This window comes from Panthera leo, chromosome D3, assembly GCF_018350215.1.
Source record: "Panthera leo isolate Ple1 chromosome D3, P.leo_Ple1_pat1.1, whole genome shotgun sequence".
In the NCBI taxonomy this organism is placed as follows: Eukaryota; Metazoa; Chordata; class Mammalia; order Carnivora; family Felidae; genus Panthera; species Panthera leo.
Window position 1 is genome coordinate 77,645,292 of NC_056690.1, and position 14,966 is coordinate 77,660,257.

Below are 14,966 nucleotides of genomic sequence, written 5' to 3' on the forward strand. Positions count from 1 at the left end.
GGGGGGGGGGAGGCGGCGAGGGGCAGGGTGGACACAGCCTTGCCCTCCCCCTCGGCGGGAAGACGGATGGTCCCCGGAGACGGCTGCCCCCATCGCCCCGGCTCGGCTCGCCGCGCGGAGACGTCAGAGCGCTCGGGGCCGCGGCGCGGGAGCCCCCCGCCCCGCCCCCGCCCGCGCCGCCGTATAAAGTCGGGGCCTGGCGGCGGCGGCGGCGGCGACGCTCTGCGAGTCCGGGTCCTCGGCCGCCGCTCCGTGCCGAGCGCGCACTCCAGCCTCCCCGCCCGCACCATGCGCCGCCGCCAGCTCCCCCTCGTCCTGCTGGCGCTGGTCCTCTGCCAGGCGCCCCGGGGCCCCGCCGCCCCGCTGCCGGCGGGCACGGGCACCGCGCTGGACAAGATGTACCCGCGCGGCAACCACTGGGCCGTGGGTGAGTGTCCCGCGCGCCGCAGCCCTCGGCGGGACCGCGGCCGCCCGGGCCCCGTCTCCCCAAGCCCTCGGCGTTCCTGGGGCGCCGGCTTTGGGCGGCGGGGAGGGGGGGGGAGGGTCTGCCCCGACCTTTCCAGCTCGGCACCCCCCTCCCGCCCCCCACTGCCTTCCGCGTCCCGGGAAGACGTCCCCGAGCGGCCTCAGGCCGGGCGGGTGGTCCTTTCCCGCTCTGTTCCCGCTCCCCCGCGGGGACCCGGGCCGGCGCGCGGCGCCCCAACAGCCCAGCCTTCCCTCCGCACCGACCCCACGCCTCCTTTGACCCGAGCCGTCGCAGCCTGTCCTTGAACGACGTGGGGAGCCGGGTCCCCGAGCGCGTCCCGGGGCCCTGGGGACCCCGGGAGCGGGACGCGGGCTGCGCGCCGGAGCCGAGCGAAGCCACAGGTGTGGGAGCGCGTCCTGGGGTCCCTGGCTGCTCAGCGCGCGGGGCTGGAACGCCGCCGCGTGTCCGTGGCTCTCTCCAGTTCCCTCGGTCCTCCTGTCGCGGCGGCCGCTTCCTCTCCCCTGCCCTTTTGGCCGGCCCTCCCTCCCTCCCTTCTCGAAGGCTCGCGGCGCCCGCTCCCCGCGCCGATCCCGGCCTCTCCGTCCCCCGAGACCCCGTTGTCCTCCGCCTCCCCAGACCTGCCACCTCGCCCTGCCCCCTAGCTCCTTCCTCCTTCCCGCTGCCCATTCGTCCCGGCCTCCGGGTCCGGGCCAGGAGGTGCGCTGTCCCGGCCCCGAACCCCGGCGGCGAGGACCGGGCGCGGCGGTGGGGCCGGCGACGTCCGGGGGACGGGCGGCGGGGCGCGCACTCACAGCTTTCCCCGCGACCGGCCGGAAGGTAGCGATCCCGCAGCCTCGCGCTGGCCCAGCGTCACCCCGGGGGTCTCCGCCGCGCCAACCACAGGCTCCGTCTGGCCAATACGTAGCGTCCAGCTTCCTCAGACACCTCCCCATAGGGCCACCGCCGACAGCCCCAACACTTCCCGGGAAGCTGGTCCATGCCGAAGAGGTTTTAGGGGTGGCGGCGGTGGTGTGTGTGTTTCCCTATTTCTCTAGCCATCTACTCAGAGTGTGGGAGGGTGTGTTGGAAAGACACTTGCTAATCCAAGTATCGGGCGGTTCACAGATGGTGTGAGGACCAGGACGGATTTCTGGGAAGAGGTGAGGCTGGAACTATCACGCCCTCGGCTCCACTGCTGGGTGTGCCGGCAGAGAAATCCAGAGCTCGGCGTGGGGGGGGGGGGGGGGGGGGGAGATGTGCAACGGGGTAGTTAGTTTTCATCGTCGCTACAAGAACTGTCTGCCAAGCTTGGGCAGCCCCGAGGTGAAGGTGTTTGTGATCTCGGAGGGACACCCGGAACCCAGCAGGCATGGAGGGGAGAGGCCGGGATGGGTGAAGGTGAAAAACCCCTACCCTCGAAGAGAGAAGGATATTTGCGAGGCATTACAGCAGCCAAGCCTAGAATTGATACTTGAAAGGGGCTTCTGGGAATTTAGAGGGAGTGGCCACCGTCCAGTCCAGCCATCAGCCGGTGCGCTCTCAGATTTCCAATCTCCTTTTGCTCCTCCATATTTTTGTACTAAAAAAAAGGGCTTATTATTAGGTAACCCTTGCAGGCTAAAAGCAGAACAAGAGAGTTATTTGGGAAGCTAGAGTCAGGTCGTTTCTGATGCAAGCCAACCTCCACGGCTGTAGTCCCACAGCACATCTGTCCCCCCCACCCCACCCCCCCCCACCCCCACCCCCGGGACTTAGGGTGTCTGGCATTTAAACACCCTTCCTTCCTGGTGGTGCTTGAACTTTCCTAGAACATACCGACCAGTGGCCACCCCAAATTTTCTTATTTTCCTATTTGTTCTCGAATGCACTCTTTTTCTCTCTTGGCTGGCTGCACAGAGCTGATTAGAACAAGAGACAGAGGGAGGTGAAGTAGAAAATCACAGTTGGGTCTAAAATAACATTGTGATTGAGAGAAAGTTTGCTTTGGACAGACATGCTCTCCGTGGGAATCTGAGCACTCATAAGCATGAATGATGTTGTTAGGTTTTAAATTTAGCCCTCCACTACCATAAGTAAATGTCTGTCCTCCTCAATCCCTGAAGACTTGCAGTTTCATGTTAATTATATCAAACGAAAGCTACATATTGCTGTCCATGAGGAAGCTGTCAGCACCAATTTGCAGGTTTGCTAAGGGAATTGCTTCTTCAGCTGAGAGAGGCATGGTGTGGCAACGGAAAGCAAGTTAGCAGATGGAAAACTTAAATTCTTACGTGGCTTGATGTTTATGGAAATGTTTTGTTTGTGCGATGAAAATAGAGGTCCACACCGACGCTGGTAACTCTCCCCTCCGCTCCCATGAAATGCTCCTGGCAGTGGCTCTAACTTTGATGCCCAAGCGTGTCCTGGCAGGCTGCATTCGGAAACACCGGGGTTCAGCTGCAGGTGCCTTTCCATTGTAGGGCTGCCCCCAGAAACTGTGAGATATAGTTTAAGGATCACTCCAGAAAAAAACCCAGCTCTTAGAAGTGCTCAACACTTTATGTCTTAATGGATATTTTCCTAAGTTGAGGTGATCGTCAAATTTGGAGCTCAGGAAAATTGCTTTATGTTTCAAACCTGCTATTTTAGTGGTATTTTTAAGCGATTATAAGGACAAAAGTTGTTTGTTTGTTTTACTTCTGGGCAATGTTTTATTGTTTTCAGGGGCCTGTCTTTTGTCTATGCTGAGGTCTCTATTACTATGATATGGACACGTAACAAACGGTGATGGGAGAAATAGAGGTGGACGGGTCATCCATATCCACGTTGCCATGGAGACGGTTATTTCGTTGGTAGTTGCCAGCTCTAAAGTGAATAGGACCCAAGGAGTGTGTGCTTCCCTGGGACGTTGTGGATGGTGCACTTCCAGTCCTCATAAGCAGACCGTGGAGCTGGGGGTAGGAGTCGGAACACCACCCACCCACCAAACGTGCAAATATGCACACTGTCACAAGGTCCTATGTTCAATCAGTCACAGAAGGGAGGATTGCTTTATCTCCCCGTTTCAGAAAAGTCCACCAAATTATTCGGGCATGACAACAATGTAGTTCCTATTTGTAAAAACATCTCCGTTGCCCCCACCCCCACCCCCTGCTTCATTGTCAATAACACCTTTCTCAGTTCTAGCATCCTGATGAGAGCAATGAGGGAGAGCAAGAGGGACCGAGGTCATCACTGGAGCATCAGGTTCTAATCCTGCCTTCCCATTATCGTGATTCAATTTCCTCCATATAAATAAAGCCAAATGCTTCGCTGCTTCCTGAGCAGTTGTGCCCCGTAATCACTGTTAGGGCTAAGAACAAGGTTATTTCGTGGCTACCCGGGCCCCGCCGGTGACCACGCAGATAGGTGAGGTGCCAGGCCTTCAGGATTCCACTCGTTCGGTCGGGAGCACGTCCCAACTGTGTGGGGTGGCATGTCCTAAGTGGGTTGGCAAGTGTTCAGACGGCAGTTCAGTAAAACCCCGTGTGAAGGCTCCCCGATACTCACCGAATTAATGTCTCCGAGTGACCTAAGGAGTCACGATCGACCGATATATGATCCCCGGTTCCTCGTTCTAACATCAGCCTTTTGTAGGCCTTACCCTTCTCTCCAGACCCCAGGCTGATTTCTACCTGCCTTGTATTTTCAGGAAGTTCAAAGACGCTTTGAAGCAGAGTCATAATATGGTAGAGTCTAGACTGTGAGCTGATTTTAATCCTAGGGTCTTCGCTTACGCGTGGGTGACCTTTGACAAGTCTCGTTTTCGTCCAACTTATTGTGGGGTAGATCGAGTGAAATGTCCTGTAAACACCCGCTTGCCGTAAAGTCACAGCAAGGCCGTCGCTGTTGGCGGACAGAGCTCTCGTCAGGTTCACTGACTAGGGTCTGTTACATATTATTCCCACGCCGTTTACCTTAAATGCTTCTAAGGCCGGGCAGCATCGGAACCGCAAAGAGCTTTCCTTGCGACCTTTCAGTCAAAGGCATCGTTGGTCTCCTAGTCTTAGGAGTTTAAAAGTCCGATAAGTTCCAACTGCAGAAAGCTGGGGGTAGGGGAACACTGACGAAAGTCAGATAATGTATTATTTTTTTTTAATTTTTTTTTAACGTTTATTTATTTTTGAGACAGAGAGAGACAGAGCATGAACGGGGGAGGGTCAGAGAGAGGGAGACACAGAATCTGAAATAGGCTCCAGGCTCTGAGCCATCAGCACAGAGCCCGACACGGGGCTCGAACCCACAGACAGTGAGATCGTGACCTGAGCCGAAGTCGGACGCTTAGCCGACTGAGCCACCCAGGCGCCCCTAATGTGAGTATTATTAGCACGGGGCTAATGTGTTAGCAAGCAGAGCAGACCTTGGATTCCATACCCACATCTGACACTATGGCTATCCCACTTGCCTACATGAATTGCCATGTTTTTAGTGGCCTGGCCTCCTGCACAGCAACTTTTATTCATTTATGTGGCGGGAACGCATCCCTGGAGCCATCGGTAGACTTTCACGGAGTCTTGTAAACATCCCAGAGAAAAATCTGCACGTACGGGGCTGCTACGTGTTGCTCGGAACCTGTTTCGAATCGTTTTTTTCATTACATACCCAACAAATGAGAATTTCTGAGCGACCTTTCTTGGATTCAATCTCAGCCCAAATTCTAAGAAAGTTGAAATGAAAACTTCCTTTGGTGCAATTGTGTTAGAGGTAAGAGGAGAGCAACATCTCGTTTCATCACATGAGAGAAAGCATCGAGGCTTTTCTTTTCGGTAGCAGTCCACAATTGGCTGAGGAAGATGTTGAACCTCCGTCACGAGGGTGGGAACAGGACTCCGTGCACACAGAATCGGCGGTGGCATTTTAGACATGGAAGGTTCCTCAGGCCTCATCTAGTCCCACCTGTTCATTCGATAGTTGAGGAAATTGAGCCCTGGGGATGCTCAGTAACTTGGCAGAGGTGACCTAGCCGGTTAGCCGAGGTGCTGGGACCAAACCAAGGTCCCCTGAGTTGCAGTTTTAAATTTTGTCCAGCTGATCGCACATTTCGAACAGGGAACAGAAGATGCCAGACGTTTGCCAGAACTAACTTCTGATAATAAAATGCTGTTTATTCTGCACCTAGGAGGAAGCAGTACAAACCTAAAGGGGGGTCCTTTGAAATTTCTGGTTTCTTCGTTCCCCTGGGCTCAGTCGGTGGCATTCTGTTTTCGTGTTTCTTTTTACAGGGCACCTGATGGGGAAAAAGAGCACGAGAGAGTCCCCGTATGTTTATGAAGGGGGGAGTCTGAAGCAGCAGCTGCAGTATATGCTTTGGGAAGAAGCTGCAAGGAATTTGCTCAGCCTCATGGAAGGAAAGGGGACCGGAAGCTATCAGCCGCCTCAAAGGGAGCTCCTGGCCATCCGCCAGTCTCCTTGGGATTCCCAGGATGGCAGCGCCTTTAAAGTTGTAGGTTCAAAACGTAAAGGTACAATGTGCTGGGGAAGTGGGGTGGGGTGGGGGTGTTTGGGGAGGGTCAGAAGGAGGTTAGGGTGTGAGCAGAGAAGAATATAATTGTTTAGATGCAGGCCTTCGCAGCCACTTAATTAGGCAGACATCCATACACGCTGAGAAACGAGCAGACACTTCCGTGTTATTTCTTTCCACCAGAATAGGCGATGTTTCCTCCTTGCATCTCAAAAGGGTATTGGTTCCACACTCCAGTTTAGGAGTTTTATTAGTTACTGTGTTTAATAGTGATTGTGCCCTGATGAGATTTTTTTTTTTTTTTTTTTTTTTTTAGCCCGCCGGGCCCTCCCAGAATATTTTGATGGTGAGGCCAGAAATTATTTGAGTCAATTCCTAGGTTTGTTTTGGGTGAGCACTAGTGGGAGGGGCGCTTCACGCAGGCTTTTAGAAGAGAGCATTCTGGTTGGCGACCTTTTACGCAAAGTGGCACTCTTGTAGAAGGGAAGCGAAACCAATCATACCAAATTGGCGTTGCTTAGATACAAAGACAGGAAATGGGATGAAAAGGAGAAGAAGATATAAAGAAAGGAAGCAGGGCAACGGCAAATGAGGTGATTCTCATTACCCTTTAAGAAGTTTCCGTGAAATTTATATAAACGGCAAAAATAATAAAACTGCAAATTCCTGCAATCCTAGTGATGGGCAACTTGTACCTTAAACTAAGTACTGGCCCGAGCAGTTTGTCCGCATTTTCTCTGTGAATGCTCACAGCAGCCTTCGGAGGAAGATTCGAGAAAATCCTACTGTTCTCTCCATTTTAAAGGTGAGGAAACAGAGAGTAGGCACATAGCTCTTCAGCGGCGAGAGCAGGGCAGGGGCCGGCGCTGTGTCCCTTGGACGGTATGCTGCCGTGTGAAACGTCTCCTGGGGACCGGCTGGTCCTCGCTGACCTCAAATATGAAGGATGCAGGCTGCAGAAGTAGTGTGAAGGACCTCGGGAGGAAGACTCTAGTAGCCTTCATTCACAAAGAAGATCTGGATTAAATCAACGGATACAGAAATAAGTAGCAACTTTGCACCAAGTCCTGAGTGATGCTCTCGCTCACATCTGCGGTCTAGGTGTCACGACCAGCTCCCTTCTTTGTTGGGGCGGTGACATGGCCCCGAGGGCTTGGGGGTTTTGTGACTGACTCCTCAGTCCCTGGCTGAGGCCTCTTCTTGGTCAGCTGACTTTATGGACTTACTGTGGCGGGATGTCCAACAGCAGTGCCTTCTCCTTTGAAGACTAATGACAATTGCCATCACAAAACCCTCCAAAGCAATTTCACAGATGCTGAAATGGACGTACACTCATAGCTCATGCGTTTTGTTTTCATTTGATTTTAATGTTTATTTATTTTTGAGAGAGAGAGAGAGAGAGAGACAGAGCGTGAGTGGGGGAGGGGCAGAGAGAGAGAGAGGGAGACACAGAATCCGAAGCAGGCTACAGGCTCCGAGCTGTCAGCACACAGCCCGACGCGGGGCTCGAACCCACGAACCGTGACATCATGACCTGAGCTGAAGTCGGACGCTTCACCGACAGAGCCACCCAGGGGCCCCCCGGCTCATTCATTTTTGAATGACACTACAACATCCCTTTGAGTTGCTTTATTCCTCCAAACCCGGCCCTGCATAACTTTGGAGGGTTTTCAAAAAAATTCAGCTCTGTCCTTAAAGATCAAAATTTTCCTGCCATATTCAGAAGAACATTCTGTAAGCAGCGAAGCCAATTATGAAAGAATAGGTCTAGAGAGATCTCTGAGTGGTCGTAGTACAGGGTGGGTTGAGTGGGCAGTCACAGACAGTGAGTGTTTCAGGGGGACAATGTTTATCAGCATTCATGTGACCGGAGGGGAAAAAATCATCTTTTTTATAATCAGGCCTCGCTTTCCTACTACGTCTTTTATGTTTTGGTCTTCTTTACAAGTTTAGAAAGCCCATTCCATTTCATTCCACCTTAGGTTGAATAATTAACTATTGCACACATGGGTACCATTCTTTTGGATACATTTTCCAGCGATATGAAAAAAGTCAATGGTTGGAGTCGTTGTTGCCTAGACCAAAAGAGTCTGTTACCCTCCTTGCTTTGGAAATTCCATCTTCGTGAAAGAATGTGGATGTGCAAATTGAAAACACCTTACAGTTGCCTTATTCACAAAGAGGGAGTACCACGAGAATAGATCTATTAGAAATCCATACATCGCTCAGTGTTAGAAAGAGGTTTAATAACTTAGCCAAGCATTGCCAGAAGGTAGCAGCCGGAATTTTCAGGGACTGAAGGACTTTTCTTAAAATTAAATTCTATCCACATATGCTCTCCTCACCCATTTCGGTACTAAAGCATCAAGTCCTCTTGCCAAGTCTCCCAGAGCTGTAGTCAGAAACTCTGAGCATCTTCCTATGTTTTGGTGACAAAGTTATTTACTTAGTTCAGAAAAGATTTATGTAAATGTGCACTGAATCTAGACCACTCTATCCTGGCAAATAAGCTTCAGAACTTTATTAGTAACTATGGCCAATCATTTTCAAGGTTAAGCTTAATCTTTTTTTTTTAATGTTTGTTTATTCTTGAGAGAGAGAGAGAAAATGGGGGAAGGGCAGAGAGAGAGGGAGACCCAGAATCCGAAGCAGGCTCCAGGCTCTGAGCTGTCAGCACAGAGCCCAACCTGAGGCTCGAACTCATGAACCGAGCGCTCATGACCTGAGCTGAAGTTGGACGCTTAACCGACGGAGCCACCCAGGTGCCCCAACCTTAATCTTTTAACTGTACCCTATCTCAAAAAAAAATTAATGGAACGTTTACCCTATGGTTTCTAGCACACGAAGCAATGTTCAGGTCAGCCCGAGGGCCTGATCCATAGCCCTGGATGTGGCTGTGGATTGTCTTGAGTTTCAGTGAAGGTTGAAGCTGGCCTGTGGGTTGCCGGACCTACAGCAATGTTCTCTGCAGCCTTAGTTTTTTTCTCTTATTTGGTGGACCTGAAAGGGCCTGTGAGTGCATTGCAGAGGGTGTTACAGAAAGGAAGGAAACTTTTTGAAGGCAAGTCTGCCCTCACTTTGAAGGGATGACTCCCACTGCCCCATCAGATCAACACAGAGAATTGAAAGGTTTTATTTTGTAATGTGTGAAACGCTCCAAGGGAAGTTCCAGATACAGGAGAAGCAGCAACATGTCCTGAAGAATAACTAAAAATTCTCCGATTGCCCCAACAGTTGCTCTGAGGGAGCAGAGTGAAGTTACCCCCCACCTCAAAGAGAGCTCCTCCCGCCCCAATAACGGACACCCCCCCCCCCCCCCGCCGCCTCCAGGCGTTGATCTTCCTAGGTTACTAATTCCTCTTTTCCTTGTAGCTTGACTTCCATTCCCTTGAGCCAGACAGCTCAGATTCAATATTTTGAGCCAATGCAGGGGCTTCCTGGATTCTTCCCCTCACCCTCCCCTGGCCCCTTTTATGACCCGTGGCTCATATTTCGAGATGGATGGTAGCATCGTCAGGCAGGCTGGCGAACCCTTAATAGTGCAGCCTGGGCTTGTGGAGAAGAGCAAAACTAATTGGTCGGTGTGGGAATTGAACCCCAGGCCCTGGCCTCATTAGCACCTGGTCAAAACAGTTGAGCCACAGAGCAGCTAATAACTGGTCTGAGAATAGCGGTAATTCCTTTATTAGAAACAAATGGCTGGTCTAACCATTGGGGAGCCTGAAGTGTCTGAGAATCTTGGCAAGTGTAATAAGCTCTTTTTGAAAAGCGTTTTCTCATCTCAGCATATAGAGGGTGCTCTATGGGAACAAAGACGTATTTCAAAATTAGAAAGAGCCGAAAGAGGTAGGGGCTCCAGAAAAAGAGGAAGTGAGTTTCTCTCTCTTGGGGGGACGGCTGTGGTTCTCCAGCGTGAATGTACTCAGCATCATTTGGAGCATTTCGGAAAGCCCGGATCGCTGGGCTCCACCCTGAGTTTCCAATTCAGTAGATCTGGCGTAGGCCTAGGAAGTTGCTTTTCTGCGAAGCTCCCGAGTGACGCTGATGGTTTGTTTGTTGGGAATGCGTTTGCTTCTAGCATTAGAACTTCAGTACCGCGAACGATGTTTGCTTAACTCTTTCTCGTATTTTTCAAGCTGGTGGACTCTCTGCTCCAGATTCTCAACGTGACGGAAGGGACCCCCAGCTGAACTGACAGACAACAACAGCCTCTCTCAAAGAAGCAAAGCAAAACCCTTAAGAGACTGTGTTCTACACGCATCAGTTCCACTGGATCGCCAACCAGATTTTCTGTGTGCAAAACACTTAACCATTCCTGTATCTTTCAACCTGGACTAAATTCACAATTTTCAAGTGGCATCTTCTGCTCTGAACTTGTTCGCTGTGCATAATTAATTGTCCATTAAGAGTCTTCCAGGGAACGCTCTTTACATCTGGGCTATTTGTCCATTAGCGTCTAGCCCCCAACCTGTTAGCACTCACAATAAAGATGTAAGCACGATGTCCAAAGGGCCGGTAGTGCTCTTATTTCGATTCCAAATGAAAAGATGTGGCAGAGGTTAATGAACAATTTGATAATGAACTTGTGTGCTCACTGATGAAGGCAGGCTGCATTTTTAACTCTCCCCTCCGAAGGTCACTTACTGCATCCTTGGTTGGCTTATAACCTTTCTAGAGGCTTCAACTAGAAGCTCATATTCCCTTATCCTTGCCATTACATGGGTTAGGCTGAAGGTAGAGGCCTGTTTGTCAATAATTCCCATTTCTTCAGCCTTTACCATGACTGGGTATTTGGCCAATGTTATCAATATTCTCCTCATAACAGTTTTATAAGCTGAGAAGGAGCATTCTCATGTAATAGATGAGGAAACAGCATTAGAGAGGTCCAGTGACTCAGCCAAGGTCACATAGTAGATGGAAGTAGGATTCAAACATCCAAAGGCACCAGATTTTCTGCAGCATTTAACTTTGCCCACGTTGTCTCGTTTTTAACCTCCCCTTCAGTATACTTAAGCCTAGCAAATAGGGCTCTTTCCTCAAAACTTCATGGCCAATCTGGGAGGAAAGTGGTCGCCACCGACAGATTTAGCCAGCTCCACAGCAAGAGGAGAAGATGAATTCGGGAGATTCCCTTCCATTTCCAGAGGACACGGCCTGGTGGTTGGTAACACTCACCGGTTCCAAATTTATCATGACATTCACACATGAACAGATTTTAAAGCTTTGTGCCATATGTTTAGATTTCCTTCATTTAGGGAAATCACATTTGAAACAGGAGAGAGGTTTGTCTCGCTCTTGTTTTGATTGTCAAAGAACCACGTAAGACGCGATGTTTTCGTTCTAATTTCTTTTAAAACCATGTTGACTCACAACTTACAACAGAGCCAGATCTGGGGAGCTACGTGCAATATGTTGTCAACATCCTGCCACCTTCCTCTTCCTGAGGCTTTTCTGGTGTCTTTCCCAAGAACTGGGTCAGCTAAAGTCCGCCATGCAGCTGTTGATCAAGGGGTAAGCCCGATCACAAGGACTCGCCTTCCGACAGGACACTCGTGAAGATGGGAACAGTGTTCCAGACCTAGGGGGAGCTTTCTCTAACGGCGACCTTTCAGGCAGGGAGAGAAAGGCAATACTCCTGGAACCACTCCGTCTAGACTGTCCCTTCTTTGTTGTGTCGTGAAAGTAGATGTGGTCCTGTGTTTGGGCTGCAATTATTTTTTCTCTATGTGTTCCAAGACACAAGAACAGCTCCCTCAAATCTGACCCTTGCAGGGTTCCCCTGTACCAAGGCAAGTTAGCATTAGGATCCGTTTATTTAAGAGATACACTTTTCCCTACTAGAAAAGCTTTCTCCTCCTCCTCCTCCTTCTTCTTTTTCTTCTTCTTCAAGTTTATTTATTTATTTTGAGGGGGGGAGAGAGAGAGAGAGCAGGAGAGAGGAGCAGAGAGAGAGAGAGGGAGAGAGTCTCCCAAGCAGGCTCTATGCCATTAGCGCGGAGCCCGACGGGGGGCTCCCTCCCATGAACCATGAGACCATGACCTGAGCCAAAATCAAATCAAGAGGCACTTAACAGAATGAGCCACCCGGGCGCCTCCAGAAGAGCTTTCTTGAACCCTCCTCTGCAAGCGCAGTCCTATCACGTATCATAGTGTGTTCCCCGCTGGGTAGGGTTAAGTTTTAGCTGCAAATAACATCCTCCCCGGTTCGTCTTAGTAGGAAAGGAAATTTTCGGAGAACATACTAGGCAGGGAAGACGGAGAAACGGGCTTAAGGCTAAACCAGCAGCTGCCAGGATCAAAGCCACGCCCCTGCCCCGGGCGATGAGGGGGTTCGCGCATGCCCCGCTAGCCCTAAAGCATTCTGCAGAACTGCCTGAGCGGACACTCTCTTCCACTGGCTCTGCCGCCACTTGTGCCTGAAGTGATAGGTGCCCCCTCGGAAAGCTCCTTCAAAGCTTTTTGGCCGACTTCCACATTAGAGTTTTGAACGTCTGTGTCTGATTGGTGGACCCCAGATCACGTGTCTGGATTGAGCCGCAAGGGAAACTGGGAAATGTAGTTTTGAGGCTTCTAGCTTGGGAAAACGGGACTAAAACCATGGGACGCTATCAAAGAAAGGAGCGGGGGTTCACACTATATGGTCAGAGACAGATAACATATCCCCCCTCTCCTTTTTTTCTCAAAAAAAAAAAAATTCCCTCTTTGATTTCTGCCCATCCTCTTTTAGAGAACAGTTAACATCCATCCGGGAGACTCTAGGGACACAGGAGCCTGGTGGCTGTTTTCTACAGCACACAGACCAGGTGTGTGTGCATAGAGCAAGAAGAGAAGATCGCTTTTAAGAGGTGACAATATTTAGAAGCCCTTGCGGCCAAGCAGGATAAATAGAAGGAAGAATCCAGAAGGGAAGAAAGCAATAATCTCCTTCAAATTTGTTCTTTTGGAAACACAGTCTTTTTTGTTTGTTTGTTTGTTTTTAAGTGGTACAGGGTAGATTGCTCAGGGTAATTTGGCAGTCTTTGCTTGCCATCAGAGGTTCGGTAACACACCAAGCAGGCATTTCAAGCTGTGCAGTACAATTTCCAGCCCCACAATGCCCACCTTTCAGTTCCTCCTGGGGCTACTTGCTCATTGCAAAGCATTTTAACCCAGCTCAGATGAGGAGGCAGTCATCTAAGTAAATTGTGGAATTTACGTTATTTATCGCCTCGACCAAAGGCCGCTTCATTCAGACACCGTGAAAGAGCTTCTTCAAGGGAAACCCACGGTGACAAACGATTGCCATTCCCAAAGCAGAAGCACCATGGTCATCACGGAAAGGGCTCCCACCTTTGCCTCTTGGGGCCTTGTGTTTTCCAATTAATCACTTCCTTAATTAGACCCAGATAAAACACAGAAACATCTCTCCGTTTCCCCTCTGGCTTTCCTTCTGCTCTCCCCAGCCCACATAATTTACAGAACATATACCAACAGAGGTGGCTCTAACCACGGGTGGATTGAGACAGTCTCCAAGGAGAGAATGAGAATGTTCTTGGTCCTTCCGCTCAGCTGCGGTAATCATGCCCTGCTCTTGCCTCACTCCTCCACCAGAGAACATTCTGGTGGCTCTCCCCCAGCTCTGTCTGCAGAGACCCGGGAGAGTCCATCCCTCCCGGATGGGATGGACTCTCCTCTCTGGATAGGACTACCCTCTTGCTCCTTGGGGGAACGGATGTCACCCTTCCACACTTCTGCCGGGGCCATGATATTCGGGCACAAAACACGCCCACCCTGCTATTTGAAATCTTCAGCCTTTGTCTTTGAGTGAGAACTGGCCAGTTCCAGCCACAAAGGAGGCTGAGAAATGTAGTTTTTCCAGCTGGGGACATTGCTACCACCCGCCCTTCCCACACCCTCCCCCCCACCCCAACAGCCACATTTCCCTTCATACTAATAAAGAAAAGAAGAGGGAGGATGTTGGGTAGGCAGTATTTGCCATGTCAGACTATGACAGGATTGAATTCCAGGATGGAGTTAGTGGGCCGTGACACTGACACGACCGGAAGACTTCTAGACAGTATACTTTCTCTGTGGCCCGACCTATATATCCTTCATCTTTGAAAACAAGGGACTGAAATAGACATGATGTTTTGTGGGTTGGATGTTATCTTTAATCGCTAAAAGTAAACCTCAGATGTGATCCTTTCCAAATACCTATTAGCATGGAAAAGCCCCTTCCGACTGCGTCACACCTGTCTTTGTACGTGGATGCGTGTGTGTGTGTGTGTGTGTGTGTGTGTGTGTGAGAGAGGGAGAGAGAGAGAGAGAGAGAAAGAGAGAGAGGTAGATTTGCACTCTTTCGCGCACATTCCTTCAGGAACGGGAGGACTTCGTAAACAAACGGGAAGAAGGGAGCCCAGAGCCTCGTTTTTTGGTCTGTTTGCCTTTTTGTTTGTTTTGTGTTTCAGCTTTCGGGGGGTATAACGGACGGCCGAAAATTGTGTCTATTTAAGGAATACAATATGGTATGCTGATACACATACACATTGTGAAATGTTTGCCACAATCAAGCTAGTTAATACAGCCCTGACTTCATGTCACCTTTCCTTTTCTTTTTCTTTTCTTTTCTTTTTTTTTTTTTTTGATGCAAAGAGTTAAGATCTCCTTTCAGCAAATCTCAAATATCCGATACAGAATTATTAACCACAGTCACCACGCTGTGCATTAGATCTCCAGAATGTATTCATCCTGCACAACTGAATGCTGTGCCCTTTGACCAACGCCTCCCCTTCCCCACCCCCGTCCCTGAGCCCTAACAGCCACCATTCCACTCTGCTGCTTTGAGTTCAACTTTTTTGGGTCCTACTTATAAGTGACACCGTGCAGTTTGTGTCTTTCTGCGTCTGGCTTATCTCACTTAGCTTACGGACCCCCAGTTTCACCCGCATCATCCCAAGCGATAGGGTTTCCTTCTTTCTAAGGCTGAAACATATTCTACCGCCTCTAAACACTGCGTTTTCTTTATCCATTCAACCAACCGCA

General features: G+C 50.3%; 1 protein-coding gene across 2 annotated transcripts; it reads left to right on the top strand.

Moving 5' to 3' along the window:
* The first annotated feature begins 288 nt into the window (after positions 1-288).
* On the top strand, positions 289-10,495 carry LOC122203725 (gastrin releasing peptide). 2 transcript variants are annotated; one of them, XM_042910756.1, is made up of 3 exons: positions 289-427; positions 5,707-5,927; positions 10,082-10,495. In XM_042910756.1, exons 1-3 carry the CDS (start codon positions 289-291, stop codon positions 10,133-10,135), a joined length of 414 nt encoding a protein of 137 aa, XP_042766690.1. In that variant the 3' UTR covers positions 10,136-10,495. The 2 variants fall into 2 exon arrangements, with proteins under 2 accessions (XP_042766690.1, XP_042766689.1); XM_042910755.1 differs by having other exon boundaries at positions 5,707-5,946; positions 10,082-10,494.
* The last annotated feature ends 4,471 nt before the right edge of the window (positions 10,496-14,966 follow it).

What these genes read in the sequence shown, in the direction of transcription:
- LOC122203725 (XM_042910755.1), top strand. Translation starts at nt 289, where the DNA reads ATGCGCCGCCGCCAGCTCCCCCTCGTCCTGCTGGCGCTGGTCCTCTGC. An exon ending in CGGCAACCACTGGGCCGTGG is followed by an intron (nt 428 to 5,706) that starts GTGAGTGTCCCG and finishes TTCTTTTTACAG; the next exon opens with GGCACCTGATGGGGAAAAAG. An exon ending in TGTAGGTTCAAAACGTAAAG is followed by an intron (nt 5,947 to 10,081) that starts GTACAATGTGCT and finishes GTATTTTTCAAG; the next exon opens with CTGGTGGACTCTCTGCTCCA.